Source organism: Musca autumnalis, unplaced genomic scaffold (assembly GCF_047663935.1).
Source record: "Musca autumnalis isolate F117 unplaced genomic scaffold, ASM4766393v1 scaffold_4, whole genome shotgun sequence".
NCBI lineage: Eukaryota > Metazoa > Arthropoda > Insecta > Diptera > Muscidae > Musca > Musca autumnalis.
In genome coordinates, this window is record NW_027411977.1 from 107,318,101 (window position 1) to 107,341,733 (window position 23,633).

The 23,633-nt window shown below is 34.5% G+C and overlaps 1 protein-coding gene across 2 annotated transcripts; it reads left to right on the forward strand.

Moving 5' to 3' along the window:
* Window positions 1–14,469: 14,469 nt before the first annotated feature.
* Window positions 14,470–17,107, forward strand: Rcc1 (Regulator of chromosome condensation 1). Of its 2 annotated transcripts, none has more exons than XM_073981586.1 (2): window positions 14,470–14,849; window positions 14,904–17,107. In XM_073981586.1, the coding sequence occupies exon 2, from the start codon at window positions 14,946–14,948 to the stop codon at window positions 16,488–16,490; it is 1,545 nt and encodes a 514-aa protein (XP_073837687.1). In that variant the 5' UTR covers window positions 14,470–14,849; window positions 14,904–14,945; the 3' UTR covers window positions 16,491–17,107. The 2 variants fall into 2 exon arrangements, with proteins under 2 accessions (XP_073837687.1, XP_073837689.1); XM_073981588.1 differs by having other exon boundaries at window positions 14,518–14,849; window positions 14,914–17,107.
* The last annotated feature ends 6,526 nt before the right edge of the window (window positions 17,108–23,633 follow it).

Here is a 23,633-nt window from a genome sequence, read left to right on the forward strand (position 1 = left end):
GATTTTTGAGTAAACCACACTTCTCTCGATTTTCCTATCAAAGTAAAAGTAGAAGCAAACTAAATAAGGATCATCTCACTAATGTATTACTTTTCAAAATTTGAACTGCTTCTACCATTAAATGATGCTGACATGTTGAAGTCAGATTTACAGTGTGTTTTGAGATTTTCTTCTAATTTAATTCCACAAACAAGTTTTTCAAAAAATCATATATAGGATTGTAGTACTTGCGATTCTGCACAGCTTCATAGAAATCTGCATCCAAATGCGGAAATTTTGTGCGAACATTTTTCTAAAAATCATATTTTTAGTGTCTAATATTTGCAATTGTCTCTAGATTATCTCGTACTCCATTCCACATTTTAGTTTTTTACGTTCCGGATCCAATAAATCATTCCTCGTGAAAATCCATCTACTAAAACGCGAGTTACGAGAAATTCCAAAGTAGAAAAATTACCTAAAATTGTTTTTGAAAATATCGCGTTTTCTGCGGATCGTTACCACAGCATATTCGTTTTAGCGGAAACAGAGATTTGAAAACTTCACTGATAAGGAAGCTACATTTATTTTATCCCAAAAAATAGTGTGTGAAGCTACATCCACGGTTCTAGATTGATCGCCTTCAAATAGATATATTTCGATATAGATTTTCATGGTGGACACTGAAATCGGATGCGAATTAGCGATATTTTATACACAGTCTTACATAAGTTTACGTACGGCTGGTAATATTTAGTTTTCTTGTGGAAAATGGAATATATATTTAATTTACTTTTATTTATTGGTAAAAATGTACGAAATAAACATTATTTAAATAGGCTTTAGAAAAAATCCATTTATTTTTTATGAGAATTGCAAACAAAAACCAGAAAAATACAATTTTTGAATGTTACAAAAGTATACATACGCTGCAAATAATTGATGTACCGTTATTTGTACCGCTATAAAATGTTTTTTTTTTTTACGCGTGAAATAAAAAATAAATGTTGTTATTTATCATTTAGTTTTGGATTTGCGAAAGAAAAAGTCATAGAATACCGATCGCAGATCATAATGGGTAGGGGCAAAGTAATTCCTGAACCAATTCGAAAATCGGTTGTAAAATTGCGAAATAAAGGAAAGTCTCTCGGTGAAATTGGAAAACTTTTGGATTTAACAAAGTCAACAGTACAATCAATAATTAAAAATTTCGAAAAAAATGGTAATTTTGTAAATAAAACGCGTCCTGGCCGACCGCGTACCCTCGACAACCGAACAGAAAGGACGATAATACGATCTGTACTGGAAAATCCGAAGCAAAGTGCGGTCGAAATAAATCGGAACATAAGGAGTAGTATAGGAATTAATATTTCTGACCAGACAGTTCGTAGAGTAATTAAAAAGAACGGCTATAATAGCAGAGTTGCAAGGGAAAAGCCTTTACTAAGACCTGCAAATATCCAAAAGCGATTTGAAGGATCCTACCTTCTGGGAAAGGGTGATTTTTACCGACGAATGTAAATTTATGGTATTTGGTGGCGATGGTCGCTCTAAAGTCTGGCGAAAGCCAAACACTGAGTTCCTGCCTCAGAACGTTAATTCTACAGTAAAACACGGAGGTGGATCAGTCATGGTCTGGGGATGTATGGCGGCAAATGGGGTTGGAAAACTCAGGTTTATAGAGGGAATTATGGATAAGACTATGTACATTGACATTTTAAAGGACAGTTACCTCCCCAGTGTGGAATTATTGGATATTGGAGAAGATCCCGTATTTCTTCAAGACAATGATCCGAAGCATTCATCAATGATTGTCAAGGAGTGGCTTCTTTATAATGTTAAAACTAAATTAGAACATCCCCCACAGTCCCCAGATCTTAATGTTATTGAACATTTGTGGGATATTTTGAAAGCGGCAGGTTACATCAGTTCCAGCGCTAAAGGAAGCTTTGGTGGATGAATGGAACAAAATATTACCTGAAACCACTAAAAAATTGGCTCTATCAATGCCAACACGTCTAGCTGCTGTGATAAAAGCAAATGGAGGCCACACGAAATATTAACCGTGTTTGGTCTGCTGGAGTTTACATGCCGTATGTATACTTATGTAAATTCGCTAAAACCCAGAAATGCACTAATTTTATGTTATTTTCTTTTAAAAGCATGAAATGATAATAAATATAATTAAATTTTTAATAATAAAACATGATTTCATCTAATGAATACCCATAAAGTGTTCAGTTTTCAATATTTGTGAAAAAACTGAAATATTAGGGGGGTATGTATACTTATATACTTATAAGTATACATATACTTATATACTTATAAGTATACATATATGTAAGACTGTGTAGGTTTTTTTAATGCTAAGATGCTGCCGATGCTACATCTTAGCCTCCAAATCAAATTTCGAAAAATATATACAACTTAAAAGATATGGTCTTGTACATGAAAATCACATGCGGACAAAATGATTTTGATAATTACGTGATTTACACGTAAAATGCATATAAATTAAAATAGTTTATTTGACCTCTATTTATGGGAAAGCTTTAATATGAATGTCAAAGCAAAATCCGTATATTTTATTGGGAGATTTAAGCAAAATGAAAGAAGTATTCCTATAGATTTTTTCAATATTTTTTACAACATAATGCATGTGAAAAAATATTTTTTTAAACAAAAAATTATTTTTTTGACCAAAATATGTGCTTATTTTGGCTGTAAAATCGAAACTATAACACCAATCTCTATGTTTGTAGTCTCATTTGAATCGCCATGAAGTTTTGATTAAATGGGCCTTAATTTTGAAAAAAGTTGACTTATATTCATTAATTTATCAATTTTATGTACATTCCGCCAATTCTGTGTAACATTTTGTAGGTATTATGAAATCTACTCGCTGAAGTCACTTCGAGAGAACTTTTTAGTAACAATTGTGCTCATAATAATTAGCGTTTTTATAATATTTCCATTCTTAAAAAGCGAAATAAAAGGGCCATAACTTTTGTGCGCAACAACCAAAAATTGGCTCGCGACCAGATTCGTACTGGGAATTTTTTTCTCGACCTACATATCAAAAATCGTTGATGTAGCGGGAAAAAATTTATCCTTTTTTCTGAAATGGAATATAAAATAATTGACAATATTCGTGGTATACATTTCGAAGAATTTTTTATAAAATAAAGAAATAACAATTTAAGTTGCGAACATTTTTGCTGTAATTCACGAGACGGAAATTTTTAAGGGAGTGGAGTTGGAGTCCGTGTCGAAAGCTGAACTAGTGATGGGAAGGCAACATAAAACAACTTTAGGATGATGAAAGAAAATCAGATGCGCTTGGATTAAATCGAGAACGGAGGAAGTAAGCTCAAATGTGATTGAATTTAATGGAAACTTTTTTAATTTGTGTTTATATAATAAAGTTCTTTGTGTTCTTGTTTTACACAAATAATAAATGCATTTTATTTATTTTGGATCTTTCGCAATGGCTTCCATTTTAATTGCATCTTTGGACTGATTAAAAATACAGTCCGAAGAATGCATATAAATTCAATCCAAAGCACTGCATCTTAACAGCGTGTTTTTGTAAAAAGTTTTTGCCCATTCGTTCGTCGATTTCATGAACGAAGACACAATTTGGTTTTCATAGCGGTTGACGTTTGTATTCGTGTGACAAACAAATGAAAGCTTTTTATTTTCGTAATTTTTTTAGTTTTCGTAACAAAATCAGACGAACGAATACGTCAAAAATAAACGAATGGAAAAGACCCATCGTTTTGAATGAAAATTAAATAATTTGAGTAATGAATGGCACAAAACACACGAAAACTGGAAGGGAATGCAATTTTATTTTTTTTCTATCCCAACCTTTACACATGCCAGTGACAGTTCGAAAAATTCAATACATACACAATTTTTTACTAACACAATTACATTTTTTGAATTGTCGACTCCACTGGCACTAGATTTTTCATGCCAGCAAAATTTTGAGCTGGCTGCCAATGATATGTCGAAAATGAAAAAAGAGTTGCCGAGACTATTTTTTAATCCATGTTCATTTTTGTTTCTTTTAAGAATGCAAAGATTTAATGCATATTTTCAAAAAGATTAGGAAACACAAATAATACGTCTTGGTAGCTGCAATATATTAGTGGTTAGTAAAGACATAATTTTGATGTTTTTCATGCAAATATAGGTTGATAAATAATTTCCCCTCTGGGATTATACAATATTGAAAAGGCGGCAATACCAGATTCATTATGTTTATGATTGAAAACAATCTTTTTAAAACGAAATAAAATAAAAAGTAATAAAATATGTTGTGAATTGTGTTTTAAATCTGAAATATAATGCACTTTTGTGTGTTAATGCGGCTTAAAATAATTTTGAGATTGAACTTGCACTGGCATGTGTAAACACACAAGACAACTGCATGCCAGTCGAACACTTTTTCGGCATTTTCGAGTATAATACATGTACTCAATTGGCACCAATTCACTGGCATGTGTAACGGAAGTGTATAGAAGCACACGCGTATATGTACATCCGTTTCTTCATATTATCACAATTATTTTTGGACAAATTTGATTACATTTTTTTCTTATTTTTTGTTTGTCATCTGTTTATCGGAGTTGCCATCAAGTAATAAATTTTACGTGCAGAAGCATATGTAAAATTCACAAAATAAGTATCATGGAAACCCTGAAATATAAAAGCTTTTATGAAATAGACGAAAGCTTTCAGATAAAAACGAATGGTTCGTAAAATTTTACAAGAACCAAATTTTGAACGTATACGTTTTAGTACGAACGGTTCGTGTGACAGGCAATCATTTTTACAAAAACACCCTGTAAGACATGATTTGGATCTAAAATGGTGTGCATCCTAGCTGTGGAAGCAAAATGGACTGCATCCTAGCTGCGCGACCTCTTGTAAAATTCATAAGTGAATTCATAGGAAAAGATGTACTCCAATGGCAAATGTACTGTACACTTGTAGTGATTCAACTGCATCCTAAAGGTTTTTTATGTTGCCTTCCAATCACTAGTTCAGCTTTCGACATGGATTCCAACTGGACTCCACTCCATTAAACATTTCGGGGGTTATCATGAATGAAATTTCCCCGTGAGTTTCGTCTTTCCGCCGTTGAAACTTAAGGGAGAAAGTGAAAAAATTCACGGGGAATTGCCGTTCATGATAACCCCCTTCGTCTTGTGAATTACCGCAAAAATGTTCGCAACTTAAGTTTTTATTTCTTTATTTTTTTATTTTTTGCTGGGTACACATTTTTCAGAAAAGTAAAATGTATTTTTTTAATATTTTTATAAAATTAAAGCAATTGTTTACTCTCCTTTACATTTCTGTGAACTACCCAGCAAAAAGTTTGCATCCGCGGATGCAGTTGAATCACTACAGGTGTACAGTACAAGTGACGTTGGAGTACATCTTTTTCTATGAATTCACTTATGAATTTTACAAGGGAGTGCGCAGCTAGGATGCACTCCATTTTGCTTCCACAGCACACAGCTTGGATGCACTCAATTTTCGATCCAAATCACAGCTTTTGATGTAGTGTTTGGATTGAATTTAAAGGCACTCTTCGGATTGTATTTTTAGTCAGTCTAAAGAATAAATAAAACGCATTTATTATTTGTGTAAAACAAGAACACAAAGAACTTTATTATATAAACACAAATTAAAAAAAGTTTCCATTAAATTCAATCACATTAACCCCCTGTTTTTGTAACAAATTTTATAGTTCTCACACGAATTGTCAAATTTTGTAGACCGATTTACTCGCCTTAGCGCAAATGTGGAAAGCTGATTTTTGAATGAGGAATTCTTAACTATATACATATAGAACGTGTCTACGAAGAATTACGAAATCCACTCGATTTCAACTGTCAATTCCATAGCTCAAACGTCAAATGAAATCTCATCTGGATTTCATTTGACGTTTAACCTATGGATTTGACAGTTGAAATCAAGTGGATTTCGTAAATAGGTGTGTCTTTTTACGTGATAATTTGTAATAATTATTACGAAATGTTACTAAATGCTGTCTTTTTTTACACAAAAGTTCAGTAAAAGAGAGCGAAATGAGAGAACAATTTTGACAGTTGTTTGCTGAGAACTTGCTAAAGGTTGCTAAAAGAATTTTTCCCAGCAACATTTAGCAAGGTCGATCAGCTGATTTTCAGTCACCTGTTAATGGTCAGATGTTCAATGTTTATGTGATATTTGTGGAAAAATACTGCAAATAATGCGATTCAGTTATATTTATTGATTATTTTATTAATCTTTTAACAATTTCTTATTTATTTTACTTAAAATTTACAAACTTCTTCATTGCTTTGTAGTTAGTTTTTCTTACATACATTGGCGCCAATGTTTTTGTTTTGGTAATCAACTGTTACCTTGCTAAAGTTTACTAAATGCTGTCTTTTTACTTTTTTCTCTATTTTCGTATCAAAGAGTAAAATCTCTCTTATACTATGTTTACATTTACGAAATCCACTTGATTTCAACTGTCAATTCCATTGCTCAAACGTCAAATGAAATCCTATCGATTTCAGATGAGTTTTCATTTGACGTATACACAATGGAATTGACAGATGAAATCGAATGGATTTCGTTAATGTAAACATAGTATTAGTCCCAATTTACATTAGGCGAGTTTACTTGCCGTAATTGTCAGTTTGTAGGTGAGTGAGGGTGCTGAGAGGCAAAGGGTTACCATATGCCTCACCTCTCTCTCCTACAAAATAACAATTGCCGCAAGTAAACTCGCCCAATGTAAATTGGGACTTACTCTCTGAAAAGAAGTTACTGAATAATTATTACTGAAAAAGTAAAAAGACACAACTAATGTAAACCAAGCATTCTACCAGAAATGATACAAAACTTTATAGCCCGTTTCCACGGTACGTCGTTCGTTCTCTATTCGTTGTTCGACCCTCAAATACGAATAAATTACTTGATTCCCCCCCCATACAATTTTCTACGTTGTTATGCCAAGTTTACACTTGCGCTCTAAAATCCACTGGATTTCACGAAATCCTGAAATACATCCCGGTGTTTACACTTATTTTTTTGTTGATTTCAAACATATCACAATAGCTTTGTTCCTTTACTTTTTTAATGGTAAGGGTGGTAAAATAGAAAAATGTCAAAATTGCTCTCTCATGAACATTTTTACCAGAAAAGTAAAGGAACGGAAAATGGTAAATGTGGCAGCAATGTCAAAAAGAAACATAAAAAATCAATTTTCGTCTTTTATTTCACAGTTTTTCATTTAGTTTTGTCAGCGTTCGACTCAAAAGTCGAAAAATCAGTTCTGCCATTTTTTACCTGCAGAAATTTTGCTGGTAGCCTGTGGTAGAAGAGAAAGCCATTTTCGACCTCTCTCCACTTTCACTCTCTTAAAAATTGCTTCCAGTTTTGCCACTTTTCGGGGTTAAGGAACGCTTTGCAGGTTAAAAATGGTAACAAATGGCAACAATGGTAACCTCAGGTAAGCTAATGATCAAGGTAGATGCCTATGCGCAGCTGATCGAACATGAATTTTCAAAACAAGTTGTTGTAAATTGAATTAGTCATCAAAAATATACGACAATATAGAACTTTACAACTTACAACTCGAAAATTATCGTAAAATTATCTATATATCGTATTAGTTGTGTATAGTAATAACAAATGAGAAAATAAAAAATGATTTTATCGTTGAGACATCATAATAATAATACATTTTGATAGATAAAAGGTGTGTTCAGAACTTGCAGCAGTTTTCCCGTTTAGAGCTAAAAATGCGTTCCCGTACTCCGAAGTTCAGCAAGACTTGCACTTCTCTTTAAACAAAAACAGGGCCGAATAACACCCTATTCTCCTGTTTTTTGCCGTACAATTTTGGCATAGTAGAAACTAGCAACATGTTCATTATCATCTAAATACGATAGCTGATACGTTGATTTGCTGCAGTTTTTGCAATTTCCGTAATTTTTTCGTTCCATTATTTTTTAAGAAATTTGTATGGGGAATCAATTTTTGACAATTCGCTCTTTTTTCTAACATTACCATTAAAAAAGTACAATAACAAACTGAAAAATAGCATTGTGACAAAGTAATTTAATATTTTTTTTTCACATTGTTTACAAATTTTGATACTAAAATTTTTTGTTGCTTTAATTGACCATCTACCTTGTTTATTGTGATACGTGAAAAGTAGAGTTGTATAATTCATGAACGAACTAGTTCAATTGAACGATTCATTGAATAGAGCGTATGAACTAGATCAGTCGATATAGTTCATTATAGTTCAATAGTTCACTGAACTATAATCAGTCGGCGACCGTACGATCAACGAACGAACGATTCACAATCTAGTTCAACATGTCGTTCACATATTAGTGTTGGGCAATCTCGTTCATTGAGCGGATCGATCTTTTTCATTCCGTTCACCAAAAAGATCCGGGTCGTTTACTTCGTTCGTTGGCTCTTTTTCGTTTAACAATACATTTGACTGTATTATTTTCTTTTGAAGTCGTTCGTTCTCTGCTGCATATGACTCCGTCGTTCTTTTCACCGAATCGTTCTTTTGAAAATGTTCGTTCACGAATGACACATTGTGTGCTAATGGGGGTGGTTTTTGTTTCTGAGCGTAGTGGTGGTGGTTTTGATATGAAAGAACCAGATGAACGAATGATGCAAAAGAAAGATATGATCGAGATGTGCTACTGAATGAGGTGAGTTACTGAGCGAGAGTAGCTCTCTGAATCATTGTTTGTTTTGTGTGGAAAATTGTGCTGCTTGCGCTAACGCAGCGTTTGTTTAGAGTTTGACTGCAAAACCAATGCTGCTAATTTTGTAAGCAGCAATGACTCGTCCATCGGGGAATCGGGGATCTAAATGAACGATATAAAGGAATGAGCTGGATACGGATCCGTTCGTTCTTTTCACGGAATCGTTCCTTTGTGCCGGTTCGTTCATGAACGACGCAACTCTATCACATATGCATAAAGTTACGCCGTCGTCAGTGTTAAGTGATGCCTTCGTAATTTGATGAGTTTGTTTACGTTTTGGATCAAGGTACAATGAATGGCTGTTCGAAAGTGAAGATTTCTTCAAAAACACAACAAATTCCACATATTCCCATATTGAATGTGCCTTGTTCTGGATAGAAAAAAATATAAAGAAACACACACACACACAAAGCTTTTTCACATTGATAAGATTTTTGCTATTGTTTGTTTCTATTTGGTGTATGTATGTGTTTGATTGAACGATTATGATCCGAATGAATGAACTGGATAGTGAACTATGAACTAGATTACTGAACTAGTTCAGTTAAAAGAGCTGAACTATTGAACTAGATCTTTCAAATGAACTAGATTGTACAACTCTAGTGAAAAGTGTTGCAACTTTTGGTACTTTTTCAGGCAATAACAGGGTTGTATATCATGTGTACTGCGATTTCGATGTGGATTTCGCTGAAATCACGAAATGAGATGATTTCATTTTTGTATGCGAAATCATGATAATTTTTGCTTGATTCCGCGCGAAATCACGAAAAGACGCCGAATGTAAACCAAACATTAAAGTAGAAATACTCTCCGAACAACGATACAATATGTCCCATCTCTAAAAAATGAGATTATTTACCGAAATAAATTAATAGCTTCGTTCCCGTACTTTTTAATAGTAAAACTCGTAAAAGAGAGAAATAGAGAAAAATTGTTGTCACAAAAAAGTTTTTTCAAAAAGTTCGGGAACGGAAAAATGGTAAATACGTCAAAAAAACTGGAACAAATGTCAAAGTCGGCGTATCAGCCAATCAGACGCCGACAACCATGTTACTATTTTTTTACTCGCCCAAATTTGTCGTGTAAAAAGTTTTTAAAGAGAGCGTCATTCAGCGCCATTTTTGTTTAAAGAGAAGTGAACATTTTACAACTTTTTTGTGTACGGGAACGCTTTTTCGAGTAAAATGTGTAAAAGTCGTAAAAATTGTAAAAACTTTTTAGTTCTGGAACACAGCTAATTATGACAGACAAATTACAAAATTTAAAAATGTAGGGTTTTTTTAGAAAAGGTACGAAACATTAATGAAAAGTGAACGATTCAACGATTAGTATACATTCAAAGCATAGCAAATTTTCTATTCTCTTTCATTGCAGTTACATTTTTGCCCATTGTTTCAAATTCGCGTACAAATCTAGAAACAAAAGTCAAATATCTGCCTGAAAGTCTGTATACAAAAATATTATTTGGACATGTCTCTCTATCCCTCATTAATTTTGAAAATAGAAACATATAAAAATGTACAGAAAATACCAAAATTTTCAGAATTAATGGAAGATATGAATGAAAAGTGTGCAATTAAAAAAAATGCAAAAAATATACATTCGCAGGAAAGGTTAGTGTTTTTCCCATGGTTTAATAAGAAAGGTTAGCCAAAGCTTTTTGTCAATTTAAATTTTTTCATTCGATTATGCCTAAAACTTCAAAACAATATAAACAAACTGTGTATGTGTGTGTGGTGTTTGAATAATATGCCAAACAATTTAAAAAACAATCGAATTCAATGATTTTTAAATTTGTTTTTAGACCATTTGTATGGAAGAAATTGGTGAGATTTGCATTGAAACAATCAGTTTATCATATTCACAACTCGATTATGTGGAGAAAACTTAACTCTTCATTCATTTTTCGCGTTTTTTATAAAATGCTCAAAAAATGGATTGTAAACAAACCCACTTGTTGCTTTCATTTTGAATTTTTAGGAATTCAAGAAAACAAGGGTTCTATAGATTTTTTTCATTTAAATCTACCTCTTTACTTATACCATGGTTTTTCCTGCTCATTTAATATATGTTACACGTGTTATGTGTTCAAATTCTCATGAAAACGAGGAAGCAAAAAGTAAGCAAAAATAAATGATGTTTCTCTTATACCCCGGTTACACTATTGAAGGTTAACCCACTGGGTTTAATAGATCCAGTGGGTTAATCTTTGCTGGTTACACTTAGCTTTTCGAGGATATAAACTGTCAGCTGATGTTTGTTTACGTATACATACAAAATAACTAATAAAGTCGTGTGTTACACTTTTACGATTTCTCGTATGAGATATCGTCCCCTCTTTGCTCATATTGGTATATTTTACATAGGGATACATTTTTGTGTCATGGTATCAAGCGTACTTTTTGTTAAAAAAGTGTCTAATAAAAAAAAAAAAATAAATAATTTTATGATTTCCAAATAACTTTAGATTTACTAACTCCATAAAATCTCATACGACCAATCGTAAACGTGTAAAACACGACAAACTCTGTTGCAAAAACAGTTGCAACTTTTGGTACTTTTTGAGTAGAGTTGGATTCTTTTGCACAAATACCGAATACAACACTGTATTTTTGGTGGATTTGTGCCGGATTTAAAATAAACCCAGTCGTGAGAGGATTTAATTTTTGTATGGCAAATCTGGTCAGATTTGACCAGATTAAGTAATAAATCCTCATAATGTGGGTTAACCCGGCAAAAAACTGTAGTGTAACCGCACTATTAATTACGAATGGTGTCATGGAAACGGATTAATTCGTGTACGTATTTCGAGAGGCGAACAACGTACTTCAAACGCTCGTGTGAACATGACATTACTCAAACGTTGGATGTGTTTTCAGCTTCAGTAAGTCCCGGTCCACACTAGAGTAATTTCATTGAAAAAATTTCATGAAATTATGCGTCACTAGATCGACTTCCATAGTAGAGTAAAATCATGAAATTGCTGCAGTGAGGAATTCGATTTAAGAACGCCTAATTTCATGAAATTATTTAATGAAATTCACGCTAGAGTGGACCGGGACTAATTTATTCGTACCCAGCGAAAAGTTTGCATCCAAAGAGGCAGTTAAATGATATGTACAAGTGATTTGGAAGTGCATCAAATTATGCATTTTCACTCATGATTTTTACAAGGGAGTGACCCCGGAAAGAGGCACTCCATTGCACCGCATTTTAACTGACCCTTTGGAATTGCATTTTAACTGAACCTTTGGCACTGCATTCTAACTGACCCTTTGGCATTGCATTTTAACTGTCCCTTTGGGGTAGAATAGGAGGCAGTCCAGAGCACGTGTTTTGAATAACAAAATAAAATGCATTTATTATTTGTGTAAAACAAAAATATTAATAACTTTATTAAATTAACACAAATTATGAAAATTCTCTATTGAATTCAATCGCAAACATGAGTGTTTCCTTCGCTCTTCATTTAATCAAAGCTTAAGTGCTTTTGCTTCATCTGCTAAATGGGTTTGATATTGTCTTCCCATCACCAGTTAAGCCCTCGGCACATACGGTCCGTTTAGTGACACGTTGGGACATGCGTTGTCCCAAAACAGTTAAATTATGTTTAACTTTAATGCGCCAGCCATGTTGTTGTTTTTCAAAAAACTTGGCATCACTTACACATTTTTCATGTGGTTGTTGTAGCGCGACGCACAACGCACCGTATGTGCCGACCGCTTTAAGATTTCGACATGTACTCCAACAGTACTCCATTGGGAAATTTTCTTCTCGTGAGTTCACAAATGTTCACAAATTAAATATTATTTAGTTTGTTTTAACAAATGTTTGGAAATGTTAACACGATTACTTCTTTTTGGAAATGTATTCCGCTGCCTGTAGAGATGTACAAACTGATTTATGTACATGTAGGGATCTCTAACGACTGCTATTAAAATGTAGTGAACGGAGTGCCTTTTTCACGACTCCGTTTGTACTGCATCCGGATGCTGTTAAATTGTGAGGAACGGAGTGCCTTTTTCACGACTCCGTTTGAACTGCATAAAAACATGCCGTGAAAGAACTAGTCTACATTGCACTACTTCCAATTTATTTTGCTGGGTAGTTATGGGCCGAACAACGAATAGAGAACGAACGACGTACCGTGGAAACGGCACATAATAGCTTTGTTCCTTTACTTTTTTAATGGTAAGAGTGGTAAAAGAGAAAAGTGTCAATATTGCTCTCTCATGAACAATTTTACCAGAAAAGTAAAGGAACGGAAAATGGTAGATCTGGCAGCAATGTCAAAAAGAAACATAAAAATCAATTTTCGTCTTTTATTTCACAGTTTTTAATTTAGTTTTGTCACCGTTCGACTTTTTCTTCTATTTTTCGTCCATTTTCTTTTTGTGTTTTAAATGGAATTTCGCATGGTTTAATAAGAAAGGTTAGCCAAAGCTTTATGTCAATTTAATTTTTTTCTTTCGAGTATGCCTAAAACTTCAAAACAATATAAACAAACTGTGTATGTATGTGTGTTGTTTGAATAATATGCCAAACAATTTTAAAAACAATCGAATTCAATGATTTTTAAAATTGTTTTTAGACCATTTGTATGGAAGAAATTGGTGAGATTTGCATTGAAGCAATCAGTTTATCATATTCACAACTCGATAATGTGGAGAAAACTTAACTCTTCATTCATTTTTCGCGTTTTTTATAAACTGCTCAAAAAATGCATTGTAAACAAACCCACTTGTTGCTTTTATTTTGAAGTTTTAGGAATTCAAGAAAAACAAGGGTTCTATAGATTTTTTTCATTTAAATCTACCTCTTTACTTATACCATGGAATTTCGGATTCAACGTATTTGGGTAATACGGACGCTCAGAGAGCGTTGTTGTGGTAGGTAGGCGAATATTTTTTGTACGTCACGACTTAAGCCCTCGGCACATACGGTCCGTTTAGTGACACGTTGGGACATGCGTTGTCCCAAAACAGTTAAATTATGTTTAACTTTAATGGCCCCGGCACATACGGTCCGTTGTGAGTCGCGTCACGCGTTAAAAACAACAACCACATGAAAAATGTGTAAGTGATGCCAAGTTTGTTCTTGAAGTTTTCATGTGGTTGTTGTACCGCAACGCTCAACGCGCCGTATGTGCCGGGGCCATAAAGCCATCGGCACATACGGTCCGTTTAGTGACACTTTGGGACACGCGTTGTCCCAAAACAGTTAAATTATGTTTAACTTTAATGCGCCAGCCATGTTGTTGTTTTTCAAAAAACTTGGCATCACTTACACATTTTTCATGTGGTTGTTGTAGCACGACGCTCAACGCACCGTATGTGCCGAGCGCTTAATGCGTCAGCCATGTTGTTGTTTTTCAAAAAACTTGGCATCACTTACACATTTTTCATGTGGTTGTTGTAGCGCGACGCTCAACGCACCGTATGTGCCGAGCGCTTTAGGTATAGCTGTAAAATGGTAACAAATGGTAAAAATGGTAATCTCAGCATGGTACAAATACACAGGTAGCCGCATCGGCAATTGTTGGCAACATAAGATGTCAAAATTTGACATCAATTCAATGCAATTGACACATTATGTTACCATCAGCTGGCATGATAATGCTACCTGTATTATTGTACCATGAATCTCAGGTAAGTAAAGAAACACAGCTAATGTGACAAAATATCATAACTTGGCAGCACTGAATAATGTGCAAAAAATTGACAGCTGTTTCCTCACCAATACCAATACAAATCTTTCTACCGGCTTGCTGCATCAGAATTTTTCCCGCGCACATTGTCAGGTAAAAAAGGAATAAAGGACTCTTAAAAAGGACAAAAATTGGACAGAGCAGGCAAACGAAATCTGTTTGACAAATTCTCAAAAAAGCCAGGCATTTTTGAGACATTTTTGTCTTTAAACAGTAACATCGTAAAGATCAAAGCAAACGCACGTTTGACGAGAAAAGCAGCCAAAAACATTGATAGAAGTTAGTAATTAGTCTCCCCGCCTAAAGACTGTTGAAACTTCCTTCGAAGAACCTAAAAACAAGCGAAACAAGAGCAAAATTTTGTAAGTAAATTCTGCAAACAATTTTTGTTCTTTAAACGAATCCATCACTTATAGGTTTTTCTAGCCATAAAAAGTACAAATTTCTACTGATTCATAATGCCACGCGTTGCCATAAGAAGGAAAGCCGAATCTGACCCCACAACAGATGTAGATAACAATAACAAAGGGGAAACTACTGATGCCGGACCCAAAGGTAAGAGGTTGCGGATGGCATTTGCTTTGCCGCTACCAGAAAGACCGCGTGTTGTTGGCCGTGCCTTGGTGTGTGGTCAAGGTGATATGGGCCAGCTTGGCTTGGGTGACGACGACTCCAAATTTGAACGTAAGCGTCCTGCATTGCTCGAGAAAATTGCTAATGTGGTAGACGTTAAAGCTGGAGGTATGCACAATTTGGTATTAACACACGACGGACGTGTTTTTTCATTTGGCTGCAATGATGAAGGTGCCCTCGGCCGCGATAGCAGTGAAGAGGGCTCTGAATTTGAACCTCGTCCAGTGGATTTACCCGGAAAAGTATTAAAAATTTCAGCGGGTGACTCACATTCGGCGTGTTTGCTTGAGGATGGCAGAGTTTTTGCATGGGGATCTTTTCGTGACTCACATGGCAATATGGGCCTGACATTGGAAGGAAATAAACGGATGCCCATAAATGTTTTACCAGATATGACTTGTTGTGACATCGCCTCCGGAGCTGACCATTTGGTTATTTTGACTTGCCAAGGCAAGGTTTATACTGTTGGATGTGCTGAACAAGGTCAATTGGGCAGAGTATCACTAAGATCAGCATCGGGCGAAGGCAGAAGAGGAAAAACAGAATTGCTCAAACCTGGTTTGGTTGTGATTAAAAACAAAAACAAGCCAATTGAAGCCATATGGGCAACAAATTATTGTACGTTTTTGCGTGAAGCACAATCCGGAATTATATGGGCATTTGGTTTAAACAATTACAAGCAACTCCTTGCTATCGCCAAAGATTTGCCAACCATTATCAACCCCATAAACACCAAAATTGAAAATGTAAAACAAATAGCTGGTGGACAACATCATACTTTGATTCTTAAAGAAGATGGTTCTGTTTTTGTTATTGGTCGTAAAGATTACGGCCGCTTGGGATTGGGAACGGTGGCTGACGATCTGACGGAATTAAAGCCAATTACAGCACTAAAAGGCAAGAAAATCGTTAGTGTATCCTGCGGTGAGGCCCAGTCATTTGCTCTAACCGATGATGGTAAATTGTACTCCTGGGGTATGGGTTCTAATCATCAATTGGGTACAGGATCCGATGATGATGCTCTTGAGCCTGTGCTAATTGTAAGCAAACAAACCGAAGGGAAACGTATAATTAGAGCATCCAGTGGCGGACAACATAGTATATTTTTGGTAGAAGATGAAAATCAACCAGCGTCAGAAGAAAACACAAAAGAAAAGCCAACAAAAAAGGCACCAGCAAAATCAAAGGCAGCCAACAAAGAGAATGATGTTAAGGATGATGCTAGCACAGAAACTGAGAAGCCAACAACGAACGGAGAAAAGGTAAAAGAAGATGAAACCAAGTCAAATAACACCGAGGAGTCCAAGAAGGAGGAAGCTGAAACAGCTGCTGCCCCACCACCAGCTAAAAAAGGACGCAAGAAGAAGTAATGATCATCCATAAACCAATATTAAATTAGTCTGTAACTGTATATTCCTTATTTCCTCCACCAAATCTTGTTAATAACAATATCTATCCTGATTGTGAAAAAACACCAGTTGCATGCAAATAACTGATTCACCTCCTATGTGGACTCGTGTGATTTATTACGTTTGTTAAAACAATTATATTTTTCATTGGACTAAAAATTTTAAATTGTTTCCCTCCATTGCAAATTTGCATGAATTTCCCAAATCCTTTTTCTCCATTCGAAAGTTTGTTTTTGCATGTGGAAAAATTTTTGTTTGACTAGAAATTGTTTTTTTTTTCTTAACAAGAAATCTTTGTTTTGTACTTACTTTATATTAGACATGTTACAATTTTTACTAAGCGGAAATCAATTTTATATGGCATAATGAAGCGAAAGCTTTACTAAAATTCTACAAATCACAAATATTGAAAGAATAAAAACAAGCAACAATTCGTTTCAATGTATTTAAATTGTTTTGGCTGTTTTCGAGTGTTTCCTCCAACCATGTTCCAAAATTACTTTATATAGATGTATAATAATACCTACACCGTTAGTGTACTTTTTGATTTGAAGAAATAAATAAAATTATATTTGTAATTTTAATTCGTTTTATTCGTAAGAATATTTTTATGAGAAGTTTTAGATGGGCGTGGCCAATGAAGAAGTGATAGAAGCAGTGTATAGAGGAATGATACAATTTGATCAACAGATTTTTTGCCTACTTAAGGTATTAGTATTAAACTCTTCATACGTTCAATAACACTGTGTGTAATTTTTTGTGTCATGGAAAATTAAACATATTCTGGCACCGCAGCTTAATGGAAGACGAAAAATAAAAAGACACGTGTCTCGGCGTTTTTTCCTGTTACTTCGAATTTCGCGGTTATGGGCCCCCAAAGACCTGAGGCCTTGATGTCAAAAAGGACCATTTTGTCAGGCTCATATCTTCTAAACCGCTAAGAATTTTGGTTTACTCGTGGATGCAAAGTTGTAGCTCTCATCTTATAGAATAATAATTGTGAAGACATAAAATCCATTCAACCTTATCTTCAAGGTCAAAATCGTTAAGGTCAAGTTTCCGTTATAATTTTTTCTCAGATTTTGGCCTACAGTTATCAAACCGATCAAAATTGAATCAAACAACTAACTACAAAAATGTACCTTAGATCTCAATAAACAACTTTCTAGAACATACGAACCCTGTAGAAATGGTTCTTAAAGGTCAAAATAGCAAAACAAATGCAATTTTTATTTTCTTTTTTCGGTTTCTGCTCCATAGAAATTAAACCATTCAAAATTCAAGAAAACATTCAACCACAATAATGTAGCGATTATATCAGTATACAACTTTGTGGAACATCAGAGCCCACTGCGAACTGTTTTTAACGGTAAAAGTAGCAAAAAACTTAACAAAATATTCTATTTTTATACTTTTTTCTCCGATTCTGGTCCATAGTTACCGAACCGTTCAAAATTCAAGAATACAAGCAACTACAAAAATGTACCTAAGATCTCAGTTAACAACTTTCTAGAACATATGAACATTCTAGGAGCGGTCCTTCATGTTCAAAATTCACTAACAATTATATTATGGTTAATGCTCAGGAATGGAAATAACAATCTGTTCAACACTCTAGAAAATTTGAAAGGTTTGTTATTTACGGACCTGACCAGGAAAGAATGAGTAAAACTAATGGAATTTTGAGCTTAAAGGGCCGCTCCTAGAATGTTCATATGTTCTAGAAAGTTGTTAACTGAGATCTTAGGTACATTTTTGTAGTTGCTTGTATTCTTGAATTTTGAACGGTTCAGTAACTATGGACCAGAATCGGAGAAAAAAGTATAAAAATCGAATATTTTGTAAAGTTTTTTGCTATTTTGACCTTTAAAAACAGTTCGCAGTGGGCTCTGATGTTCCACAAAGTTGTATACTGATATAATCGCTACATTATTGTGGTTGAATGTTTTCTTGAATTTTGAATGGTTTAATTTCTATGGAGCAGAAACCGAAAAAAGAAAATAAAAATTGCATTTGTTTTGCTATTTTGACCTTTAAGAACCATTTCTACAGGGTTCGTATGTTCTAGAAAGTTGTTTATTGAGATCTAAGGTACATTTTTGTAGTTTGTTGTTTGATTCAATTTTGATCGGTTTGATATCTGTAGGCCAAAATCTGAGAAAAAATTATAACGGAAACTTGACCTTAACGATTTTGACCTTGAAGATAATGTTGAATGGATTTTATGTCTTCACAATTATTATTCTTTAAGATGAGAGCTACAACTTTGCCTCCACGAGTAAACCAAAATTCTTAGCGGTTTAGAAGATATGAGCCTGACAAAATGGTCCTTTTTGACATCAAGGCCTCAGGTCTTTGGGGGCCCATAACCGCGAAATTCGAAGTAACAGGGAAAAACGCCGAGACACGTGGCTTCTTATTTTTCGTCTTCTATCACGCTGCGGTGTCAGAATGTGGTTAATTTTTTTCGTGTCGCACAGTGTAATGTGGTTAATCGAAAAATGGTTTTAGAAACCACATACATATGTAACGGTGAGAATGAAAGGAGGGCGAAACTGGCCCTTGATACTGTCCTCGATCTACATACCGTACGAGGAACACGACTAACCAGACAAGGTCACGCTGGAACTTTTTGACTAGCTGGGGAGCATAATATTGGTGATCTTTGGGAACGACGGGTATGCACTTGGGAAACAAACGTCAGAGGTAAATCCATATTCAAATTTATTTTGCAGAAACATTAATAAAATGCAGCAAAGGTAACACCCAAAAAGTTTAAGGGGAAAGTATTTGGATGACGCTGACATGAAGAATATTAGGACATTTGAAAAGCATGCCTTCTCGGATCACAGCGTGATATTATTCCAAATCTCTATAGAAATTACAGGAGAACGGATTGGGGTAAATGCAATAAGTACAAGAGTGAAATCTAGAATGTTAATCGGTGGTCTTGGGTCAGTTTTAGTGATTCTATAGCGGGAGTAAATGAAGTGGCTACGTTTAACAAGGTACTATCTAAGGACGCCAAATCCATAGCTAGTACTAAGTGGATCAACGATCCCTAGGCTATGGATTAGAGACTCTTGATATGCTGTCAGTGGTTCACATACCTGAATTATGGAAAATGGAAATATGGTGTCTTGCGTACAGAAAGTCACAATCACTATAGTTTTAGATGACTACGTAAAAAGGTATGCACCCTTATTACGGTTGGCGTAGTCGTAAGCGTTCTAATGTCGTAGGCGTAGTTTGCATTTTTTTATATGATGAAAAATTATATACTACGATCATTTTTTTTATTTTATAGCATCATAGATCCATATAATATCGAAAGAAACACATTCATCTTTCCCTGGACGGATTTCTTGGATTATAAATATTATTTATTTTTTTGATACGACAAATCGGTATCACGTAAGGCGTTGAAATACGAGGAAAGAGTCGTGACCGATTTTGTTAACGACTGCATATAAAAATAAAAACAAATCAATTTCAAAAAATTTTTTTGGCAATGATTAATGAAATATATTGGAAAATAACTAAAATAAATAAAAATTTTATTTATTTTTTAGCTTTTTGGTATGACAAATTTCGTTTTTTATAAGAATGAAGATCTGTTGGAGTCTTCGTATAACGATTCAAGCAATGCAAATTTCTTAGTTTTTGTTCAAAAGATGATTTCGAACGAATTATTTTCAATTAAAACCAGTAAGGAAAGGATCAAAGTCGGGCTGGGCCGACTATATAATACCCTACACCACTGTGAATATGTAAAATATATATGGGAGCTAACTCCAAATCAGAACAGATTTCGATATAATTTTTCACATTTATTTGTAGACCAAATTACGTCACATAGTCCAAATTTCATCAAAATCGGACATATATAGCGTGTTTCGTGCATTAAATACCTCAAATCTGCCTAAAATATATATGAGAGCTATATCCAAATCTGAACCGATTTCGAAATAATTTTGCACACTTATTTCTAGGCCAAATCCCGGCAAACATTCCAAATTTTATTGAAATCGGTCTTATATAACGGGTTTCGTGCATTAAATACCTAAAATCGGCCGAGAATATATATAGGAGCTATATCCAAATTTGAACCGATTTATATATAATACGGCACACTTATTTCTAGACTAAATACCACCGCACATTCCAAATTTAATTGAAATCGGTCATATATAGCGTGTTTCGTGCACCAAATGCCTTAAATCGGGCGAAAATATATATGGGGGCTATATCCAAATCTGACCTGATTTCTATATAATTTGACACACTTATTTCTAGACTAAATTCCGTTGCACATTCCAAATTTCATTGAAATCGGACATATATAGCGTGTTTCGTGCACTAAATGCCTTTAATAGGGCGAAAATATATATGGGAGCTATATCCAAATCTGAACCGATTTCTATATAATTTGGCACACTTATTTCTAGACTAAATTCCGTCGCACATTCCAAATTTCATTGAAATCGGACGTATATAGCGCGTTTCGAGTATCAAATACCTAAAATCGGCCGAGAATATATATAGGAGCTATCTTCCCCAATTTTCATGTTAATCGGACAATAAATGCGACCTGTACTTTGTTAACAAAAATACATGGACAGACGGACAGACAGACGGACTTGCGTAAATCGACTCAGAAAGTGGTTCTATGTATATCCCTAAAAGGAACTATGGGTCTATCTCGTTTCCTTTTGCATGTTACAAACTAATGCACAAATACCCCTTACCACAAGGTGGTGTAGGGTATAAAAATATATTTTTACAGTGTTTTATTTAACTTGCTTTGCTGTCCGTTTAGTTAACATCTGGTAACTCATTTTTCAATTCAATTCAATTTATTTTCATAAATGGGAACCTAGCCCATAGGGCCAAGAGCGGTTCCAAAAGCTACAAAACATACACTACTCCAAAAGCTTAAATCTAACAATAAATTTAATTTGATAGTCTTAAAATTCATTAACAGGATGTAATTAAAGAAAATATGAAGATCTGTTTAGTAATCAGCTAAGCAATATTAGAAATAAGGAACATAAACAATCATAACAAAAATTTGTACTAGTCGAAAAATTATTAATCTTCAAAATCACTCCGATTGAAATGTTCAAATAACTTCATTTTATAACGGATTAAGGAGCCACTGAAGGTCTTAAGATCTTGCGGTAAACCATTGAACACACGGGCAACCCGTACCAAAAAGGATTTTTCCAAAAAAGGCGTCAAACGCGGTAAATGAATTTGTTTATTCCTCTCCGATCTACTAAAAACAAATAACAATTTTTAACACAGTTGCATTGACCAATCGAACTGAAACTTTGCATGAATATGGAATCAAAACCAATGTCGGTCCATTTTGATAGTGTTTTAACGGTGTTGTATTTAAATTGCATTTAAAATCTGGTAACTCAATTTTGACACAGTTGCAGTTGACCAATCGAACTAAAACTTTGCACACTTTTCAGATTTGGATGACTATACATGAATATGAAATCAAAACCAATATTGGTCCATTTTTACCATTTTTACAGTGTTTTTACGATGTTTTATTTAACTTGCATTTCAAATCTGGTAACTCAATTTTGACACAGTTGCAGTTGACCAATCGGACTAATGCTTGTTTTACATTTACGAAATCCACTCGATTTCAAATGTCAATTTCATTGCTTAAACGTCAAACGAAATCCAATGGATTTCAGATGAGTTTTCATTTGACGTATACGCAAAGGAATTGACAGTTGAAATCGAGTGGAATTCGTAAGTGTAAACTAAGCATAATACTTTGCACACTTTTCAGATTTGGATGACAATAGATCAGAAACGCGCTGTCTTTGCAAAGAAGTATAGTGAGGGCGCCCACTGAGTTGTTTTTGCATTTGCTTCTCTCTCTCTCTCACGTACAGTGTAAAGGAATGGAAACAAACAAAAACATAATGTGGTTGTTGCTTTTTTCACTCATACGTTCATACATGTCTTCGCTTTGGTTGTATTTCTGTGGTCGTCGCTGCAATAGATGAATATGGGCCCATTTTTTCCTACAGTCCCTATATAGCGGTACCACCCGATTCCAGGTATTTTGAGGATTTTATCTTCATTTTTGCCCGAATTAGCTGTATAGGTATAGCCCCCATATAGCGGTACGGTCCGGTTTCAAGTGTTTTAAGGATTTTAACTTAATTTTTAGGCCGAATTGGTTGTAACTTGACATTTGGAGTCCCCAATGGTACAGAAACTTCCCCACCAAAAATTATGGACATAAGCACAGGTTTTGGTATAGCCTTTATATAACGGTACTACACGATTTCAGGAATTTTAAAGTTTTTATCTAAATGTTCGGCCTAAATTGACTATAATTTTGCTCTGTGGTCAAAAAAATGTATTTACTAAAAAGTTAAAAATAAAAAATAATTTAAAAAAATTAAGTTTCAGTGTTTTATTTAGAAATGCACTTAAAACTAGAAAATAATTTGTCCCTTAGCCTCAATAAATATATTCTTTCTTATGATGGAATCTCTCAAATAAAACGCTTGCATTTAAATTATGGGCGTTATCATGAACGGCAATTCCCCGTGAATTTTTTCACTTTCTCCCTTAATTTGCAACGTCGGAAAAACAAAACACACGGGGAAATTTCATTCATGATAACCCCCTATAAATGCTGGCAAAATTAAACGGCGTTTTTTTGAGAGATTCCATCATGAGAAAGAATATATTTATTGGGGCCAAGGCGAATTTAACACCATGATTGGGGCTAAGCGACAAATTATTTTCAAGTTTTAAGTGCATTTCTAAATAAAGGGGTATTTTGCCACCGTTGAAAATTTTGATGTTGACTGGCCGGGGAATCGATCCCACGACCACCATTGCACACGGTGGCACGGCTTTTGCTATATCGATCTTTATATCCCGATTGGATAAAACTATCCAGCTATGTATGCTCGTCCATCCGTCCATTATAAATTGCAATCAATCCCAGGTCGAAACTACGGACCGATCGTCACAAAATGGAGTTCGGATTTCAACTAGAACCGGTACATATGCACATATATTTTTGGTGATGGTCCTTCTTTTTTACTTGAATACCTTTAT

Bases quoted from the DNA above. Each gene is read 5' to 3' on its own strand.
- Rcc1 (XM_073981586.1), top strand. From the start codon at position 14,946: ATGCCACGCGTTGCCATAAGAAGGAAAGCCGAATCTGACCCCACAACA.